At 41.4% G+C, this 16,884-nt stretch overlaps 1 protein-coding gene across 1 annotated transcript in view; it reads left to right on the top strand.

The window, feature by feature from the left end:
• Positions 1 to 16,884, top strand: part of CORIN (corin, serine peptidase) — a 358,777-nt gene that overhangs the window by 300,282 nt on the left and 41,611 nt on the right. Inside the window, exons 14-15 of the mRNA XM_045284056.1 lie at positions 2,652 to 2,762; positions 6,529 to 6,658. Coding sequence (XP_045139991.1) covers positions 2,652 to 2,762; positions 6,529 to 6,658 — 241 coding nt within the window. The remainder of the gene's footprint in view (positions 1 to 2,651; positions 2,763 to 6,528; positions 6,659 to 16,884) is intronic.

The following is a 16,884-nucleotide window of genomic DNA, read 5'->3' as shown; positions in this document are numbered from 1 at the left end:
TTCATTTGCTCCTGTGTGCTCCAATCAGATATGTCCCTCTCCCAGAGCTGCAGATTTAATGCCTCCTTTGAAATAAATTCTTCTGGGGGGAGGGGCAGGTAGTTGGGATTGGGGCCGGCCCCTCAGACCTCTCCACTGGTTCCCTACTCCACGCCGGCATGCTGTATTCACATCTTGGAGCACTGAGTTGAATGAAGCCTGGTCCCTCTTTCCCTGTGTAGGTTTCAACAATACCCTCCCCTTGGATGGGTTAGTGCCCTGTGCCCCTGCTATCCATTTGTTTTTTTTTTTCCTTTCCCCACCTCCTTTATAGTTGTCTACCATATGCATCCCTGTATTTGGTCTGGTCCCTGCCACATTACCTGGTCTTCACCCCAGGAATGTTTGTATACAGTAGCTTTTTCCCTCTGCCCCTTTTGCATTTTATTTTTAAAGCTTATCTCAGCGGAGTCGTGTTGTACTTGTCCTTTTGTGCTTGGCTTACTTCGCTTAGCATGATTTCCTCTAGTTCTTCCCTTGCAGCGATGTGCTTCATACGTTCATCACTGTTCTTTAGCGATGCGTAGTACTCCATTGTATGTATATACCACAGCTTTTTAATCTAATCATCAGTTGATGGAAATTTGGGTTGTTTCCAACTCCTTGCAATTGTGAACTGTGCCTCAATGAAATTGGAGCACAGATGTCTGGCTGTGGTTTGTTTCTTGCCTCTTCTGGGTATACGCCCAGTAGAGGGATTTTAGCATCTCCCTTAATCCAGGATAAAGTGTAGGCATCTGTTTTTGCAGCTGCCCCCTGGATCATTCCAGGGCCCCCAGAGTTTTCCTGTGGGAAACACTGAACTAGAACTTTGCCCTCATGTTTCTCACACCACAAAGGGATTCATTCAGATTAACCAATCTGGTGACATCAGCAGAGCTGGCATCTAGGAGACCACTCAGCAAACAGCTGCATTGTGCAAACACTCCCGTCAGGGAAAACCAGTGAGAAAAAGATGTCTGTTTAGACTGCCATGGCCTCCAGTGGGGGCACATCCTGGCCAGCAGAATTTGGGTAGAGGCCATCTTGCAAAACACAACTCACAAAACCTTCAGCCAAGACCATGGTCTTAGATCACATGTTGTCTTCTAGATTAAAATATACTATAGCCAGGAAAATGCCATGACCAGCTTAAACTAGCCAGTGATCTCTCCTCGAGCTGGGGTGGTGTTTAAATGTGCTAACAAAATCAGATTTTCCTTTCAAAAAAGAGGAGGAAAGGAAATAAATGCTGGGTAGGCAACCCAGGAAGTGCTCTATAATTATTTTTTTTAAACTTAAGAGAGAATTGGTCCATGATACTGAGACTCAAGTAATCGTAGCTAGAGATGATTCTTTGCTTTTATTAAATGTAGAACCTAAGCATGTATATGACTAGAGCTTACTATCTCCCTATAATGACGTCAGTCTGATCTCCACTGCTCAGCTCATGCTGTTGCAGACGTTAGCCCTGTGCCCAGGTGGCTTACATACTGGTTTCCACTCTGGATTGCTAACCAGAAGGCCAGCAGTTCGACGTCACCCGAAGGTTTAAAGGGAAAGATAAGGCTGTCTACTTACATGCAACCCGGGAAACCCACAGGGACGGTTCTCCACTATCTTAGTATCTTATAGTGTCACTATCATTTGGAAATGATTTGATGGCAGCGAGTTTGGGTTTTTCTTTGATCTAGTCTTCAGGAACCCTGCTGTTCTAGTGGATTCAGGTTGGTCTACTGACTGCAAGGTTGGTGGTTCAAATCCACCAACTGCTCTGTGGGAACTCTGTGGGTACTGTGGATTATATGTTAAGCTGGCAAGCAACAGGACAGTGGTTTGAGTGCACTAGTGGATTCAAGGGAGAGAGATGATGACTTCTGCTTCCCTAGAGATTTACAACCTTAGATACCCTTGGAAACAGTTCTTTCTCCTCTGGCCGCTAGCGTCACTTTGAGTCACAATTGACTGGGTGGGAATGAGGAATCTCCAATCTCAATGTCCCTGAGTAGCGCAGTTTACCCTCACCTACTACGCTAAAGGTTGGTGCTTACATTCTACCAGCAGGGCTGTGGAAGAAAGGCCTGGTGATCCGCGTCCTTAAGATTTCAACCAAGGAAACTGTGGAGCGGTTCTCTGTAACTCATGACACCATCAACTCAATAACAATGTTCTGTTGTTTATTTCATTAGTAGTTTTCTTGCTATGATATGAGCACTAGAGATTCTCATCCCTTGGAGATAGTCCCAAACCAACAAACCAAACTCATTGCCATTTAGTAACTTCAAATTATAGCAGCCCTATAGGAAAGAGTAGAACTGCCCCTGTGGGTTTCTGAGGCTTTACCCAAGCAGAAAGCTTCATTGTTCTCTCCCTGAGTGGCTGGTGGTCTTGCCATTCATTAGCAGCTTAAAGTATAACCCACTATGCCACCAGGACACCGTTCTGTAGAAATGCTTGCTATTTGTATCAACCATCATCTATTCAAGGAGATTTGATCAGTTCTGTGTTTCTGACTCAATAACCTATCTGGAGAGTCTCAGGACCACATTGTTTTCCCTCATGTTCTCCTGTTGGCAAATGATGGTAGGCATGCTACTGATTTCTGTCTTCTCCCCTCTCCTCCCCTGTGCCAGCATTTTGCCAAGGTGATGAACTGGAATGTGCCAATCACGACTGTGTGTCACGCAGACTGTGGTGTGATGGCCAGCCAGACTGTTCGGACAGTTCGGATGAGTGGGACTGCGGTAAGCTGCTCCTGTCTGCTTTCATCATGCATTCGAATGCCCACCGGACACCTGAGCTCATGAAGGAATGACTCTTGAATTACTTCACCGATTTTACTAAGCATATTCATCTAGCCTTACGATTATAAAGTCTGACAGTAGTGACTTCTATATATTTTTTTCCCACTCATTGGAAATGTCCCCCAAGTTATCTCCTTATCTGAAATCTGCACAGAGGGGCCGTAGAAGAAATAAATGGAGACCTACTTCTGAAAGATCACCAAAACAAAACAAACTCACTGCCATCGAGTCGATGCCAACTCATGGCGACTCTGCAGGGCAGAGTACAACTGCCCCTGTGGGTTTTGAGACGGTAACTCTTTAGGGGACTACAAAGCCCCATCTCTGTCCTGTAGAGCGGTGGTTTCAATCTGTTGGCCTTATGGAGCATGGCCCAACAAGTAACCACTATGCCAGCATCCCAGCCACTGGAACTAGATACTGGTTCTACTCTGCTACATGCATATGGGGTCACCATGAGTTGGAATAGAACTGGTGGCAATTGGCATACATTAAAAAAGAAAAGGATTCAAATTGTTATAGCCTATAGCACTGCTAGAATTAAAAAAAAAAATTCCAAGTTGATTCTGACTCACGGCAAACTCATGCGTAGCAGTGCTGTGGAGTAGTACTGTGTTCCACAGGGTTTTCAGTGACTGATATTTTGGAATCAGATCGCCAGGCCTTTCTTCCAAGGTGCCACCGGGAAGACTGACCCTCTAACCTTTTGGTCAGTAGTCAAGCTGGTTAACTGTTTGAACTGCCCAGATCTGCGTGCTGGAAAATAATTTTTAAAGAAAACCGCTTTATTCTTGAGCCAGCCTCAAACATTGTTAACATTATTTTGCCATCTGCACCTCCTGAAATAGGATGCAGAGTGATCCCTCTATCTTCCCCGTACTTTTGCTCCAAATACAAATGGGGCTTACACTGTCTACTTCTTTTCAGGAAGAGGCTTGAAAGGCATCGACCACCAGCACCTCCCTAGGTGCACATTGGTCATCTTGGTTTTGACTAAGCCCATTGTCACACACTCAACAATCACTCCATTCACTGGGCTCTATTGCAGTCTTTGTATCCTTTAGTCCAATCATGAGTTCACGTGTTTCACAAACGTTCTGTGACTACTTAAATAAAGAATGCCCTTTTCAAAATAAGAGTTTGCTCATATACCAAAATATTCCTTAAAAAAACTTTAAAAGGAAATAACATGAATAATATTCCAACTGTGGAAACAAGCAAGGCAAAACAAACAGAAAAACTAGTTGCCATTTTGACTGACAAGCCTTTTTTTAAAAGAATTTTAAAAATCATTTTATTGGGGGCTCATGCAACTCTTATTACAGTCCATCCATCCATCCATTGATTCAAGCACTTTTGTACATTTGTTGCCATCATCATTCTCAAAACATTCTCTTTCTACTTGAGCCCTTGGTATCAGCTCCTCATTCCCCCCCTCCCTCATGAACCCTTTATAATTTATAAATTGTTATTATTTTTTCATGTCTTACTGACCATGGTATCCCTTCCCCCACTTTTCTGTTGTCCACTGCCCAGGGAGGGGGTTATATGTAGATTATTGTGATCATTTCTCCCTTTCTCCCCCCACCTTTCCCTTACTCTTCTGGTATAACTACTCTCATTATTGGTCCTGAGGGGTTTATCTGTCCTGGATTCCCTGTGTTTCCAGATCTTATTTGTACCAGTGTACATGCTCTGGTCTAGCCAGATTTGTAAGGTAGAATTGGGATCATGATAGTGGGGGAGAGGAAGCATTAAAGAACTAGAGGAAAGTTGTATGTTTCACCAGTGTTATACTGCACCCTCCCTGATTAGTCTCCTCCCCACGACCATTCTGTAAGGGGATAGCCAGTTGCCTACAGATGGGCTTTGGTTCTCCATTCTGCATTCCCCCTCATTCACAATGATATGATTTTTTGTTCTGGGTCTTTAATGCCTGATACCTGATCCTACCGACACCTCATGATCACACAGGCTGGTGTGCTTCTTCCATGTGGGCTTTGTTGGTACTCAGTTAAATGGCCACTTGTTTATCTTCAAGCTTTTAAGACCCCAGATGCTATGTCTTTTAATAGCTGGGCATTATCAGCTTTCTTCACCACATTTGCTTATGCACCCACTTTGTTTTCAGCGATCCTGTCAGGAAGGTGAGCATCATGGAATGTCAGGTTAATAGAACAAAGTGTTCTTGCATTGAGGGAGTACTTGATTAGAGGCCCAATGTCCATCTGCTACCTTAGTACTAAACCTATACATATAAGCACATAGATATATTTCCCCATCACCATATATAAATATATTTACATATGCACATGCCTGTATTTAGACCTCTATAAATGCCCTATGCCATCTAGTTCTTTCTTCTACTTCCTTTTACTTTCCTCTTATCCAACTATCATGGTCAGCCTTCATTTGGGTCTCAGTAATTCCTCTCGGTTACATTGCCCTTGATCAAGCCCTACCAGGCCTCTTACACCCTCCTAGCCAATGATTTTGGATCCCTTGTTGTTCCCTTGTCCCTGGTTTTGTTAACACCACTTCCTTTCCCCCACCTCCCCCTCTCCCAAGGGCTCCTCCCCATGCTACCACCTATCAGTCCCATTGTTTTCTCCTCCAGATTGTTTATCCTGCAGAGATAATAATATGCACAAAAACAAGACAGCAAAACAAAGCAACAAAAGAGAACAAAACCAACGACAGAAAAAAGAAAGAAAGAAAAGATTGTAAATAGTTCAAGATCTGTTGTTGACCTACCTTTAGGAGTGTTTTAGGGTTGAGTCTGATGTGGTACCATGCCCTGGCCCCAAAGTCTATTTTTGGTATTCCCTGGGAACTTCATTGCTCTACTCCCCTCGTTGCTTACCCTTAGTGCTTTGTCTCCGTGTGGTGGGGTCAGATCAGGCGTAATTCCCGCACTGACTCCAGTGCTGTCTCCAGTAGCACTATGGGTTAGTGAGGGATGTCGTGTCTCATAGTGGGGCCGGCCCTATGGTCCTCTCTGGGCATTGGCTGCTCTGAGCAGGCCTATCGTCCCCAGTGGAGAAGCCTGACTTCTGAGGCACCTCTGTGTAGACTCCAAGTGACAATCATTGGATTAGCATCAAATAACCGAACCCTTGGTCCAGCCAGGGACCCTGAGTTACAGACCAAAAAAATAAACCCATTGCAATCTAGTCAATTCCAACTCAAATCGACCCAATATAGAACTTCTGAGACTGTGAAGAAAGTGTGGGGCAGATAGCCTCATCTTTCTCCCATGCAGTGGCTAGTGGTTTCAAACTTCCGACCTTCAGGTTAGCAATCTGACGCTTACCCAGCAGTGCCACTGAAAGTTAAAACTAGCTTATAATTATGCAGATTCCTGGGTAAGCTCATGGGAGTCGATCCCATCTCTGGCTAACTAATAACTCATAGTAAAAAGTCAATAACTGCCTGTCTCTTTCATTACATCTATGGTATTTTGTTGTTTACTTTTTAAAAATCAGAGAGGATATCGAATTCTTTTTTTTTTTCTTTCACATCCTCCACCACCCTTAGTGCAGAGATTGACACGGAATAGGTATGCATTAAATGGTGCTTAATGCAAATACATTAAAAACAAAATACATGTGTAAGTCAACCAAGACACATAAAGGTATCATTTGGTTCCATGAGAAGAACTGTTTTTAATTAGGGTTTTCCTGTTTTTTCTGTTTCCCCTCCCCAGTGACCCTCTGGAAGAATGTGAATGCCTCTTCGTTTCTGACTGTGCACAGATCTGCCACGGCGCACCACGTGTGTGCGGACGGCTGGCAGGAGGCACTGAGTCAGCGGGCCTGCAGGCAGATGGGTTTAGGGTAAGGTCAGTAGTTTGTAGCGCTGATAAATTGCTCCGGGGGCGCCCGCAGTAATATCTTCCTTATGAATGCACAGCGAGTTGTGCGCTCAGACCAAGAGCCCTCCAAGGGCCGGAAATGAGCCAGGTGAGAGGACCTGGCGTAATTACCTGCACCTGCGTCAAAGAGCGTGGGCTCAAAACCGGCTTTGATGAAGCCTCCCAAAGTAAATGAAGTAATTGTATTTTAAGCACTTCTGAAATGAAATGCTTTCCGTATTTATAAAAGGATTATGACGGTTTCCTCTGAGCAACCTGCGTGGAAAAATGCTTTCCATCTTCCCCAAGAGGGTACTTGACAATTCTTTTTAAATTAACACACATTTTATAAAAATAAATTGGAAAACAGAACTCGAAGTTGCTGGCATTCAATTTACCCTAAGTAACGCAGAAAATGTAAATCAGGACACAGTTCACCGTTTTTTTGCTTCTCAGTAAAATGAAAAGACGTTCTCTCTGGCTTTGACACGCGCACACTGAAATAGACACTGAGCACCTTGGAGCCGTGCTATTTTGGAGCGTTTTCATTTCAAATTTCCTGGAAAGCAGTAATTTGCTGGGTCTTAGAATGTATGCGTGTGTGTGCATGAAACAGATGCTTATAGACCTGTATCTAAATACCTTCTTTGTGTATACATCCTTTCCAATATGTGTTTCTTTTACCACCCGTGTGTGTGTGTGTGTGTGTGTGTGTGTGTGTGTGTGTGACACATTTGGGGGAAATGCATAAACAAAGAAAGTCAAAGAAGAAGGAGTTAGACATTGTTTGAGTTAAAAAACAATCTTTATCTCCTGCATGGTGGGAACTGAATCTTGATTAGAAATTACGATTGAGCCCTCCCCAAATCAGGAAAACTGTGGTTATCGTGACTGGGATCCAACTTCCTGTTCTCTCTTCTCTAACCAGGAGGGCCCATATTATAAAAGAGTGGGGGTCGAGGCCCGCGGACTGGGCCGACTCTCCAGAATGCTCGTGCCTTCTGCGGCTTTGTGCCACCCCTGCTTGCCTCATTCTTTAACCCGAATTACAAGTCTATCCAACAGAGGGCTGTGAGCAGGCCGAGGCTTCCCCAGGCCTGCTTCGTCCCTTACTGAGGACATTTCAAAGTGGGCACGGTAGGAATTGAAACCTCCCATAGAAACTGCCTCATGAATAGGTAGATCTCCTAGGTTCTGAACTCCCATTCAAAGACACTGTGAAGGAAACTCAATTGAAATGGGATTGACAACCATCTGTGACTGTAGTTCTACTTCAGCTCCAGTGAGAGAGGGAGAGGGTGTAGAACAATGGTTCTCAACCTGTGGGTCGTGACCCTTTTGAGGGTCAAATGACCCTTTCACAGGGGTCGCCTAAGCCATAGGAAAACACATATTTCTGAAGGTCTTATGAACCGAGACACCGCTCCTCTGTTGTCTCAAGGCGGGTCCGCCTACATGCAGATATGCTTTCAGACAAGATTTCATTTATTTGTCATTAGAAATAAATATTTCACAATATTTAATTACATATTGCTTTTGTGATTAATCACGATGCTTTAATTATGTTCCGTTTGTAACAATGAAAATACATACTGCATATCAGATATTTACAATTTGATTCATAACAGTAGCAAAATAGCAGTTATGAAGTAGCAACGAAAATAATTTTATGATTGGGGGTCACCATCCATGAGGAACTGTACTAAAGGGTCACCGCATTAGAAAGGTCGAGAACCCCTGTTGCAGAAGATTTCGCAAAACTAGAGGGTTTTCCTACAGGGTCCCCAAGGGAGCTTCACAGAAGAACTTGGCTATGCAAAGAATATTGATTTATATTTATTTCTGGAGGGAAATAAAAGAAAGTGACAGAACCCTTTCTTGCTTGGCATGGGGAGGGCCGTGGGCATGTGGATGGAGGCAGAATCTGTGTCCATATTTTCAAAACATCTTAACATTGTTCTGTAGGACGTTCAGATATGAGAATCCATGCACCTTCAAGTTCTATGTTAGGCTGCTAACCACGGGGTCAGCAGCTTGAAACACTCAACCATTCCATGAAAACGATGAGACTTTCTACTCCCATAAAGAGTCACAGTCTAGGAAACCGAAGGGGGCAGTTCTAATCTATCTGATAGGATCACCGTGAGTCGGAATCAAATTGATGGCGGGGAGACAACCTATTAAAGAAGTCAGGAGGAGCTAAGGAAGATAAAAGTTAGCTATGAGTAGGCATAGATTCAATGACAGTGAATTTGGCTGGTTTTTGGTTTACTAATCAATAGGTGGTTAGTTCAAACTCAAACGGGCTCTGCAAGAGAACGATCTAGAAACCAGTTTCTGTAAAGATCACCGCTGAGAAAGCTCTAGGGATCAGATCTTCTCTGTCATGTGGGGTTGCCACGAGTTGAAATGAACCCAGTGGCCTCTAACAACATAACCTACTAAGTCATGCACACGATATCTCTACCAAGTCACTGTTAGAACTTTCTGAAATAACTGTCATTGAACGAAGATTCCGTTCGGACTTTTCCTTGAGCGATCTTCATATTGTACTCACAATTCGATTGTGATAGACTTCTAACCATCATTCTGATGCATACATCAAAAGCTTTCTCTGTTAACAAAATAGAGTGAATGACATTTTCTAGGATTCCACTGCTTAATCTTGAATGTATACAAAGGACTCATTTATTTATAAAACGCCAGCTAGCAATACACATCTTTTAATTCCAGTTGGAGAACTTTTAAAATTTCAGCGTTTTGATGCCATTTCTCTCATGTAGACACACATCTTTGGGAAATGGAATAAAATGGATTAATCTGTAATAAGAAAATTGTAAGCTCTCCCCAAGTCGAAGAGTTGTAGAATTTTTTTTTCACAACATCCTTATTGTGTCTAAATGAAATAAGATATAATAGTGGTCAGAGACAATGAAAAGCCTTTTGAATAAGCTTATTTTACTTCTTTCTTTTCACCATGAGCCCCAAATTAATTCTTAGCATGAAAGCCAGATTATATAGTGATGGATAGTACCACTGAGAGTTCTAAGGGAAACTCGGAACTAAGAAAGATTTTAACAACCAAGAAAGTTCTTTTGACAAGTCATGCTGAGTAAAACTATTGCATTCTAGATAGAATAAAAATCTAATTTTAAATAGTCTATACTTCTTCTATTTAATTGTATATTTGATTTTATAGTAGTTTGGTAAAATACTCACAAAATTAATTATTTTAACTATGTTTCAGCATGTGATTCAGTGGCATTTATACATTCACAATATTGTGCAATGATCACCATTATCCAGAAGTAGAACATTCTCATTATCCTAAAAAGGTAACCTTTGTTCCCATTCAGCATCACTTTCCTCCCCTCTTATCCCATCAACCACTAATCTGTTTTCTCCCTCTGAATATTTCAGATAAACTGAATCATACAGTATATGCCCATTTGTGTAGGATTTTTTTCACGTACCACACTATTTTCATGGTTTATCGTTGTTGTCGCACATAACAGCACCTCCTTCTTTGTTATGACTGAACAGTATTCCAATCCATGGATCGATCCTATTTTGTTCATCCATACATCACTTGATAGACATGTGAATCTGTTTCCACTTTTTGACCATTGTGTACATATTAGACCTTTAATGACCCATTTGACTCCATTTTTCCCCAGCATAATGGTAAAATGAAGTTTCAGAATTTCAGATGTTTTTAAATGTACAAAATCTAAATAAACCTCTAGATATTTTATTTTAGGTATTCTTATTTCACAGAAGGAGTAGGAAAATCTTGGGAAAATGTGGTTGGGAAATCCTATTATCTGACTGAGATAATGAGTGACAGGGTAAGCAGTGATAGGTTTTCTGGACAAGTAAATCAGAACTATAAGCTTGCTATTTCTATACTTTTAGACTGCCTTCAAATGAACTCTTCAGTTTACTTGAATTGATAGAAGTCTAGAGAGACAGATGGAGAAGGGACAAAGATGTGGGCAAACTGAAGTCAAATCCCTACTGTGGGAATGGGCTGCTTGTGAACCCCCGCATCCCTGGAGTTGTTGTGATAAGCTACAATCGAGTCAATTACCACCTATAGTGAACCTGTGTACAGCAAAATAAAACACTACCTGGTCCTGCACCATCCTGATAATTGTTCCTATGCTTGAGCCCATTGTTGAGGATACCGTGTCAATACATTTTGCCAAGGGCCTTTTTTCTTGCGGCCACTCCACTTTACTAAGCAAAGTGTCCTTCTCCAGGGACTGGTCTCTTCGTATGACAGGTCAAAAGTATGTAAGATGAAGTCGCATCAACCTTACTTCTAAGGAGTACTCTGGCTGTACTGTTTCCAAGACAGATAAGTTTATCCCTCGGGCAGTACATGGTACTTTCAATATTCTTCTTCAGCACCCCAATTCAAGTGCATTGATTCTTTTTTGGTCTTCCCTATTCAATATTGGATTTTCATATGCAAATGAGGCAATTGAACATACCGTGGCTTGAGTCAGATGCACTTTCATCCTTAAAGTAGCATCCTTGGTTTTCAATTCTCTAAAGAGGTCTTGTGCAGTAGAGTAATCTCATGCAACATCTCTTTTGAACTCTTGACTTCTGCTTCCATGAGCATTGATTGTGGAGCCAAGCAAGACAACTTCCTTGGCAATTGGAATCTGTCCTTCATTTATCATGATGTTACCTTATTGGTCCAGTTGTGAGGATTTTGGTGGTTTGACATTGAGTTGTAATTTATACTGAAGGCTTCAATCCTTGATCTTCTTTAGTAAGTGCTTCAAAGTCTCCTCACTTTCGCAATCAGGGAGCATCCCTGTAGACTAGCTGCAAATTCACAATTGTGCCATTGATGCCTTCAATCAGCTCTAAGTGATCCTACACTTTGGAGCATCTCCTCTAGATTCAAAGTCTATGTTGGGTAGGTCTAGGCAGGGTGAGTCATTGGCCTAAACCTGAATAGCAGAGGGAATGTCTCTCTTCTTCTATCTTGCAGCACAACGATGGCCTGTCTTTACACCTTCATGCATATTCTCCACCAGAAACTTGAAGTTTAGAAAGCAACTCCAACCAGTTCCATTCAGTAGACTCCTTCTCCAGAATCCCTCCCCCCATTGCTCTGTCCTATATTTTCAAACTTTCTATTCATGACCTAGTACTAGACCCTGTGTGGAAGGTGCAAAGATAAATAATATCGTAGGTCTGGAAAATACTTGTGTGTAAAAAATCCAAGAAGATAAAATTCAGATCGTTTTCATTTGAGAATTCAGATGTATAGTGTAGTACATAGCAGTTTTATAAATATACAAGAAAGATATTAAACTGTAATCTTGATATTAAAATATACATCCTTTCATTCATTCAGCAAATTTTGTAGAGAACACCATTGTAGATAGTGTCCAAAATCAACATACCCAAACTCTCAGTGGGTCATTCACCTACTTGAGGTGGTGCACTTTAGAGCAAGTTCATCTAACATGAAAATCTACCCCAAATTTCATGTTTTGCATGGATGTTACTGAAATGCTTTCATTATGGGAGAAACTGATTAAAAAAAAACACTTGCATTTAGAGTTTTTCAGACACAAATAATGTCCTACAGCATAATGCTGGGCTTTCAATTAAGAGCTTGTCCAAATTTCAAGTTCATTATTGAATTTGAAAACCTTTTACCCCGCACCCCCCACCTGCAGGTCCCGCTAGAGTTTTCCCATGTTGGAAGTATAATGACTATCTGATTAAATAAGTGTATAAATCAGCCCCCGAAATTCTCATGACAGTATATGGACTTTGCTACCTGTGGGTCGGGTATAAAAAACATATGGACATTTATCTAACCAACAATGTAAATCAGATTTTAGACTGTCCTCTAATATTTGCCAAATGCTCAGTTGAGACATCTGGTATTTGAAGCAGTTGGTCTAATGGAATGTGACTCTCCATGTCTCCCTATAAGGTTAAATCATCTAGAAACAGTGCTTGGACTATCCTATTTCAGCAAAAAATTCCTTTATGGAGTTAATAATGATTTGATTGTATGCCTCAATTTTTAGATCTGGTCAATAGAAAAAAGGATCTGAACCAGCATGTTTCAGCGCTGTCACTGCAGTCAAAGGCAGTGTTTATCATACTCCCTCTGTATCGTTGTTGTGACCTGTGGACAGCAGAATGGAACGCTGTCAGGTCCTACCCCGTCCTCACAATCATTGCTGTGTTTGAGCCCCTTGTTGCAGCCATGCTGTCAGTCCACCTAGTTGAGAATCTTCCTCTTTCTTTGTTAACCATCTACTTTACCAAGCATAATGCCCTTCTCTAGGGATTGGTCACTCCTACTGCAATGTCCCAGGTCCCTAAGATGAAGTCTCACCATTCTCACTTCTAGGCAGCACTCTGTAGGTACTTCTTCCAAGACTTACTTCTTTGCTCTTCTGACAGTTCATCATATAGCTAATATTCTTTGCCAATACCATAATTCAAATGCACCAGTTCTTATTTATTTTACATGATATAAGATTTACATTGTAATTCCCTCTTAAATTTTACTCTCTAGAAACTTTCTTTTTTCACTTCAGATCTCTTTTGTCTTGTAAGCACAATTTAATTCAGTATGACTTCTTTATTGATTTACTTCAACAAAGATCAAAGCCAAGGGGGCTGGTCCAATCTATACATATATGCTGTGGAGAAGAAATTTTAAATCTTCTGTTCATTTTTTGATTGATCTGTAATTCAGATATCATGAAAATTAGTATTTTAAATTATGCAGTTCTGTTTTTAATAACTTTTAAAGTTGTACAATTACCACCACTATCTTATTCCATGTGTGAGCATTTCCCACACCATGTTTTCCTGTTCTTACTATTTGTAAATCCACTTTTTTTCAAATCCTAGTCTCTGGCAACCACTAATCTGCTTCTAGCTTGATGGATTTGCCTCTTATGGACATATTCCATGAGTATGTGGGATTGCCTCTTATGGACATAGTATACAAGTATGTGGGTTTGCCTCTTATGGACATAGTACACAAGTATGTGGGTTTGCCTCTTATGGACATGGTACACAAGTATGTGGCCTTTTATGTTTGGTGGCTTGCACTTAGCCTAAGAATCTGCCAGATAGTTTTCTAAACTGTAAGCACTATTTTACATTCCCAGCAGTAATGTATAAGGACATCACTCTCTCCATATCTTGAGCCAACACCACTATGGTATTGATTTGCATTACCCAATTTGTTGAGAATCTTCTCATATGTTACTTGCTCATTGACTTTTGGAGAAATGTCAGTTCAAATTCTTTGCCTTTGTTTTAATTTTTTACTAATATTTCTTGCCATCCCTCATTACGTAGGCAGTTATAAGCCCTGTTATGTTCTATCAAAATGTTTATTCTGTTCCTATTTCCCGCCCCCCCCCCCGTTTTGTCATTCGATAAATATTTGCTGTATGATTACCATGTGCTAGACCCTGTTCTGGATGCTTGGGACGCACTAGCGAACAAAATAGACAGGAATCCTTCTTTGTTGATGTTCTGGCCCATCAGCTCAGTGCCCACTCGCAGTGACTCCGTGGACAACCAATTGCAGCCCTGCCAGCTTCTGCAGCCTCCTCTCAGTCTTGCTAAGTGTGAGTCCCTTGTTGTAGCCGCTGTGTCAGTCTACCCCCTTGAAGGTTTTCTTCTTTTTCATCGACGTTCTGCTTTGCTAAGCACGGTATTCTTTCCCAAGGACTGATCTCTCTTTATATGCCCCAAGTCCAGGAGATGAAGCCGGGCTATCCTTGCTTCTTAGGAGTATTCTGGCTGTACTTCTTCCAGGATAGATTTGTTCAGTCTTTCGGCAGTCCACAATATTCCTCACCAGCACCATCATTCCAACGCCTCAATTCTTCATTCTTCCTTATCCATTGTCCAACTTTCACATATATTCTACCTTCTGTTCTATGAAATCATAATGAAGAAGTAAATGAAATCAGATTTAAGTACATGGCAAGTGTTCATTTTTTTTTTTTTTTTTTGTAATGGAGGAAAGGCAGGAAGAGGACGTTAACAGTCCAGAGTACCAGGACTCTCGGGCACTGTAGCTTTCAGGATTACATACATAGGATGATCAGATAGGTAGACCTCATTAAGAAAAGTGTCAATTTAGCAAAGGTTTGAAGGAGGTGAGTGAGTTTGCAAGTTGATGTGGGAGAAGCCGTCCAAGGCTGAGCAAGCGGTGACAGTAAAAGTGTGGAGGGTTCGGGCAGCAGCAAGGAAGGTGGTGTGGCTGAAGCAGAGTGGGAGCTGGGGAATGGTAGGAGATGGGCTCAGAGAGACAATTTACTGGGCGTTTCCATTTTATTTTTGAACATAGGGGTGCTGTGAGTGGGAATTGCGATCTCACAACAACAAGTAAACATTGGTGGGGTTCAGCAGCAAAGGTGAACAAAGCAATGTGAGCAGTGGATGATGAAGAAAGTGAAGTTACACGGAGTTTTGCAAGCTAAATTGACTATCTTATGATTGAATTCCGAATCGATTTCCACTTGTCATCATACAACCATCATGCTAATTAAATAATTCCTGTCAAAAATTGCCTCAGATGCCAAGTGTGGACATTGTTTTCAAACTTCATAAGTTTAGATGTTTCTCTCCAACTTCTGAGCCTACCATACATGAGTTCAGCTTTCTTCGATTGCATATTCTTGTCTTCCCCCTACGCCTGATGCTAAGCTGCCTTTTCTTTGTATTCCATCAGCACCTTCCTCTCTGCCTCTATCTCTGTGTTCATACAGGCATCATTGTCTGAACACCCTTTTTCAATCCTCGCTGAAACCCAATGGTTTCTCTAAGCCTTCCTCATTGTGCTTGATTTTCTGCAATCCTTTGATACATTAAAGTTGCTATTATCCAATTTTCTTCTGAACTCTACAGAGCTGTATATATAATTTCTAAAAATCTGTGTCTCGTTTTACAGAATGGGTTATGTAAAACAGTAACGATGATTTGTGATTTGTGAGCCTGCGCCAAGTACTGGCCATGTATGCACTGGCCAAGTCCTGGGAGCATTGGGCTGCTAACTGAATGACAGGGAATCCACACAGAGCTGTCACTCTGGGGGAGGAAAGTGAGACCTCTGGTTTCAGATAAATTCACAACCTTGGAAACTCTCTGAAGTAGCTCCCCCGTCCTTGCCCTGTCCTCGACGGTAGCTATGAACCAGAATGACTTGATGGCCGCAGATGTGTGGTTCCTTTTCTTTGTTTTTGTAGCTCTGTAAGATCAGTGATACTGTTGTGTTTACTTTACACATGATCAAACAACCGCATAACAAGCATGAAGGACTTTGCTGGGACAAAGTTGCAAACTAGGGAGCCCAGATGCAAATCCAAACAAGAACCTCTAAGGTACTAGAAGTAGACCCAATAAGGCACCAATGTATTCCATTCATATATGACTTGCTTGATGTGGCCAAGCAGCATTGTAGACATAAATTCAGTTCAGTTTTGTTTTACATTGCAGCTTTGTGGCAAGTCTCAACATCACCTTGTGATTTTATCATTGTAGGTTTCAGAATTTTTGTTTTGAGTAGATAGTGGTGCTGTGGGGGGGGGGGGATAAGGAAGGTTTATCATGCAGAATCACAATCCAAGTATTTTTAACGTTTGAAAATTAAGTTATCATAATAAGCCCATGCTTCTCATCTCCTGAATAGGAGTCAGCAGAAGCAGAAGGTGTTAATTTCTTTCACAGAGCCATTTTATACCTTTTCTGGCAGGCGTATACCTTGGGTACAGGGTATTGATTTCCTACAAATTTGTAGTGGACAAATGACTTCCAGAGTGGTAATGGGATCATGGAGCCCAATGTGTGGATATAGTGTTTCCTGGAACGTGCTATTCTGGGTGAGAAAAGAATAATACCAACCTTTACTAAACAAAAATAAAAGTTGTCTACCAGTTGTGTTCAGAGCATTTCCATATGGTCATTAACAGCAAGTCCTGCCAAGAATTTGTCTTTGGATATTTATTAACAGACTGAATCTCAAATTGACTCAGTTGAGTTCATGTATAATTTATGAAATTAAATGGAAATGTCTCAGTGGTGTAGAAATATTTAACATTAATAACAGAGATGGAACTAGGTGGGATTCCAAATTAATCAAAAAGAATTTTTAACAACTCTCTTATGATCCACTTTGTAGTGGAAACGGTATTTATT

The sequence above is a fragment of the Echinops telfairi genome, unplaced genomic scaffold (assembly GCF_000313985.2).
Source record: "Echinops telfairi isolate 266 unplaced genomic scaffold, ASM31398v2 ScPeMD7_7468;HRSCAF=8506_0, whole genome shotgun sequence".
Taxonomy (NCBI): Eukaryota; Metazoa; Chordata; class Mammalia; order Afrosoricida; family Tenrecidae; genus Echinops; species Echinops telfairi.
Note: the sequence above shows the minus strand (reverse complement) of the source record. Positions and strands in the feature narration are given on the sequence as shown.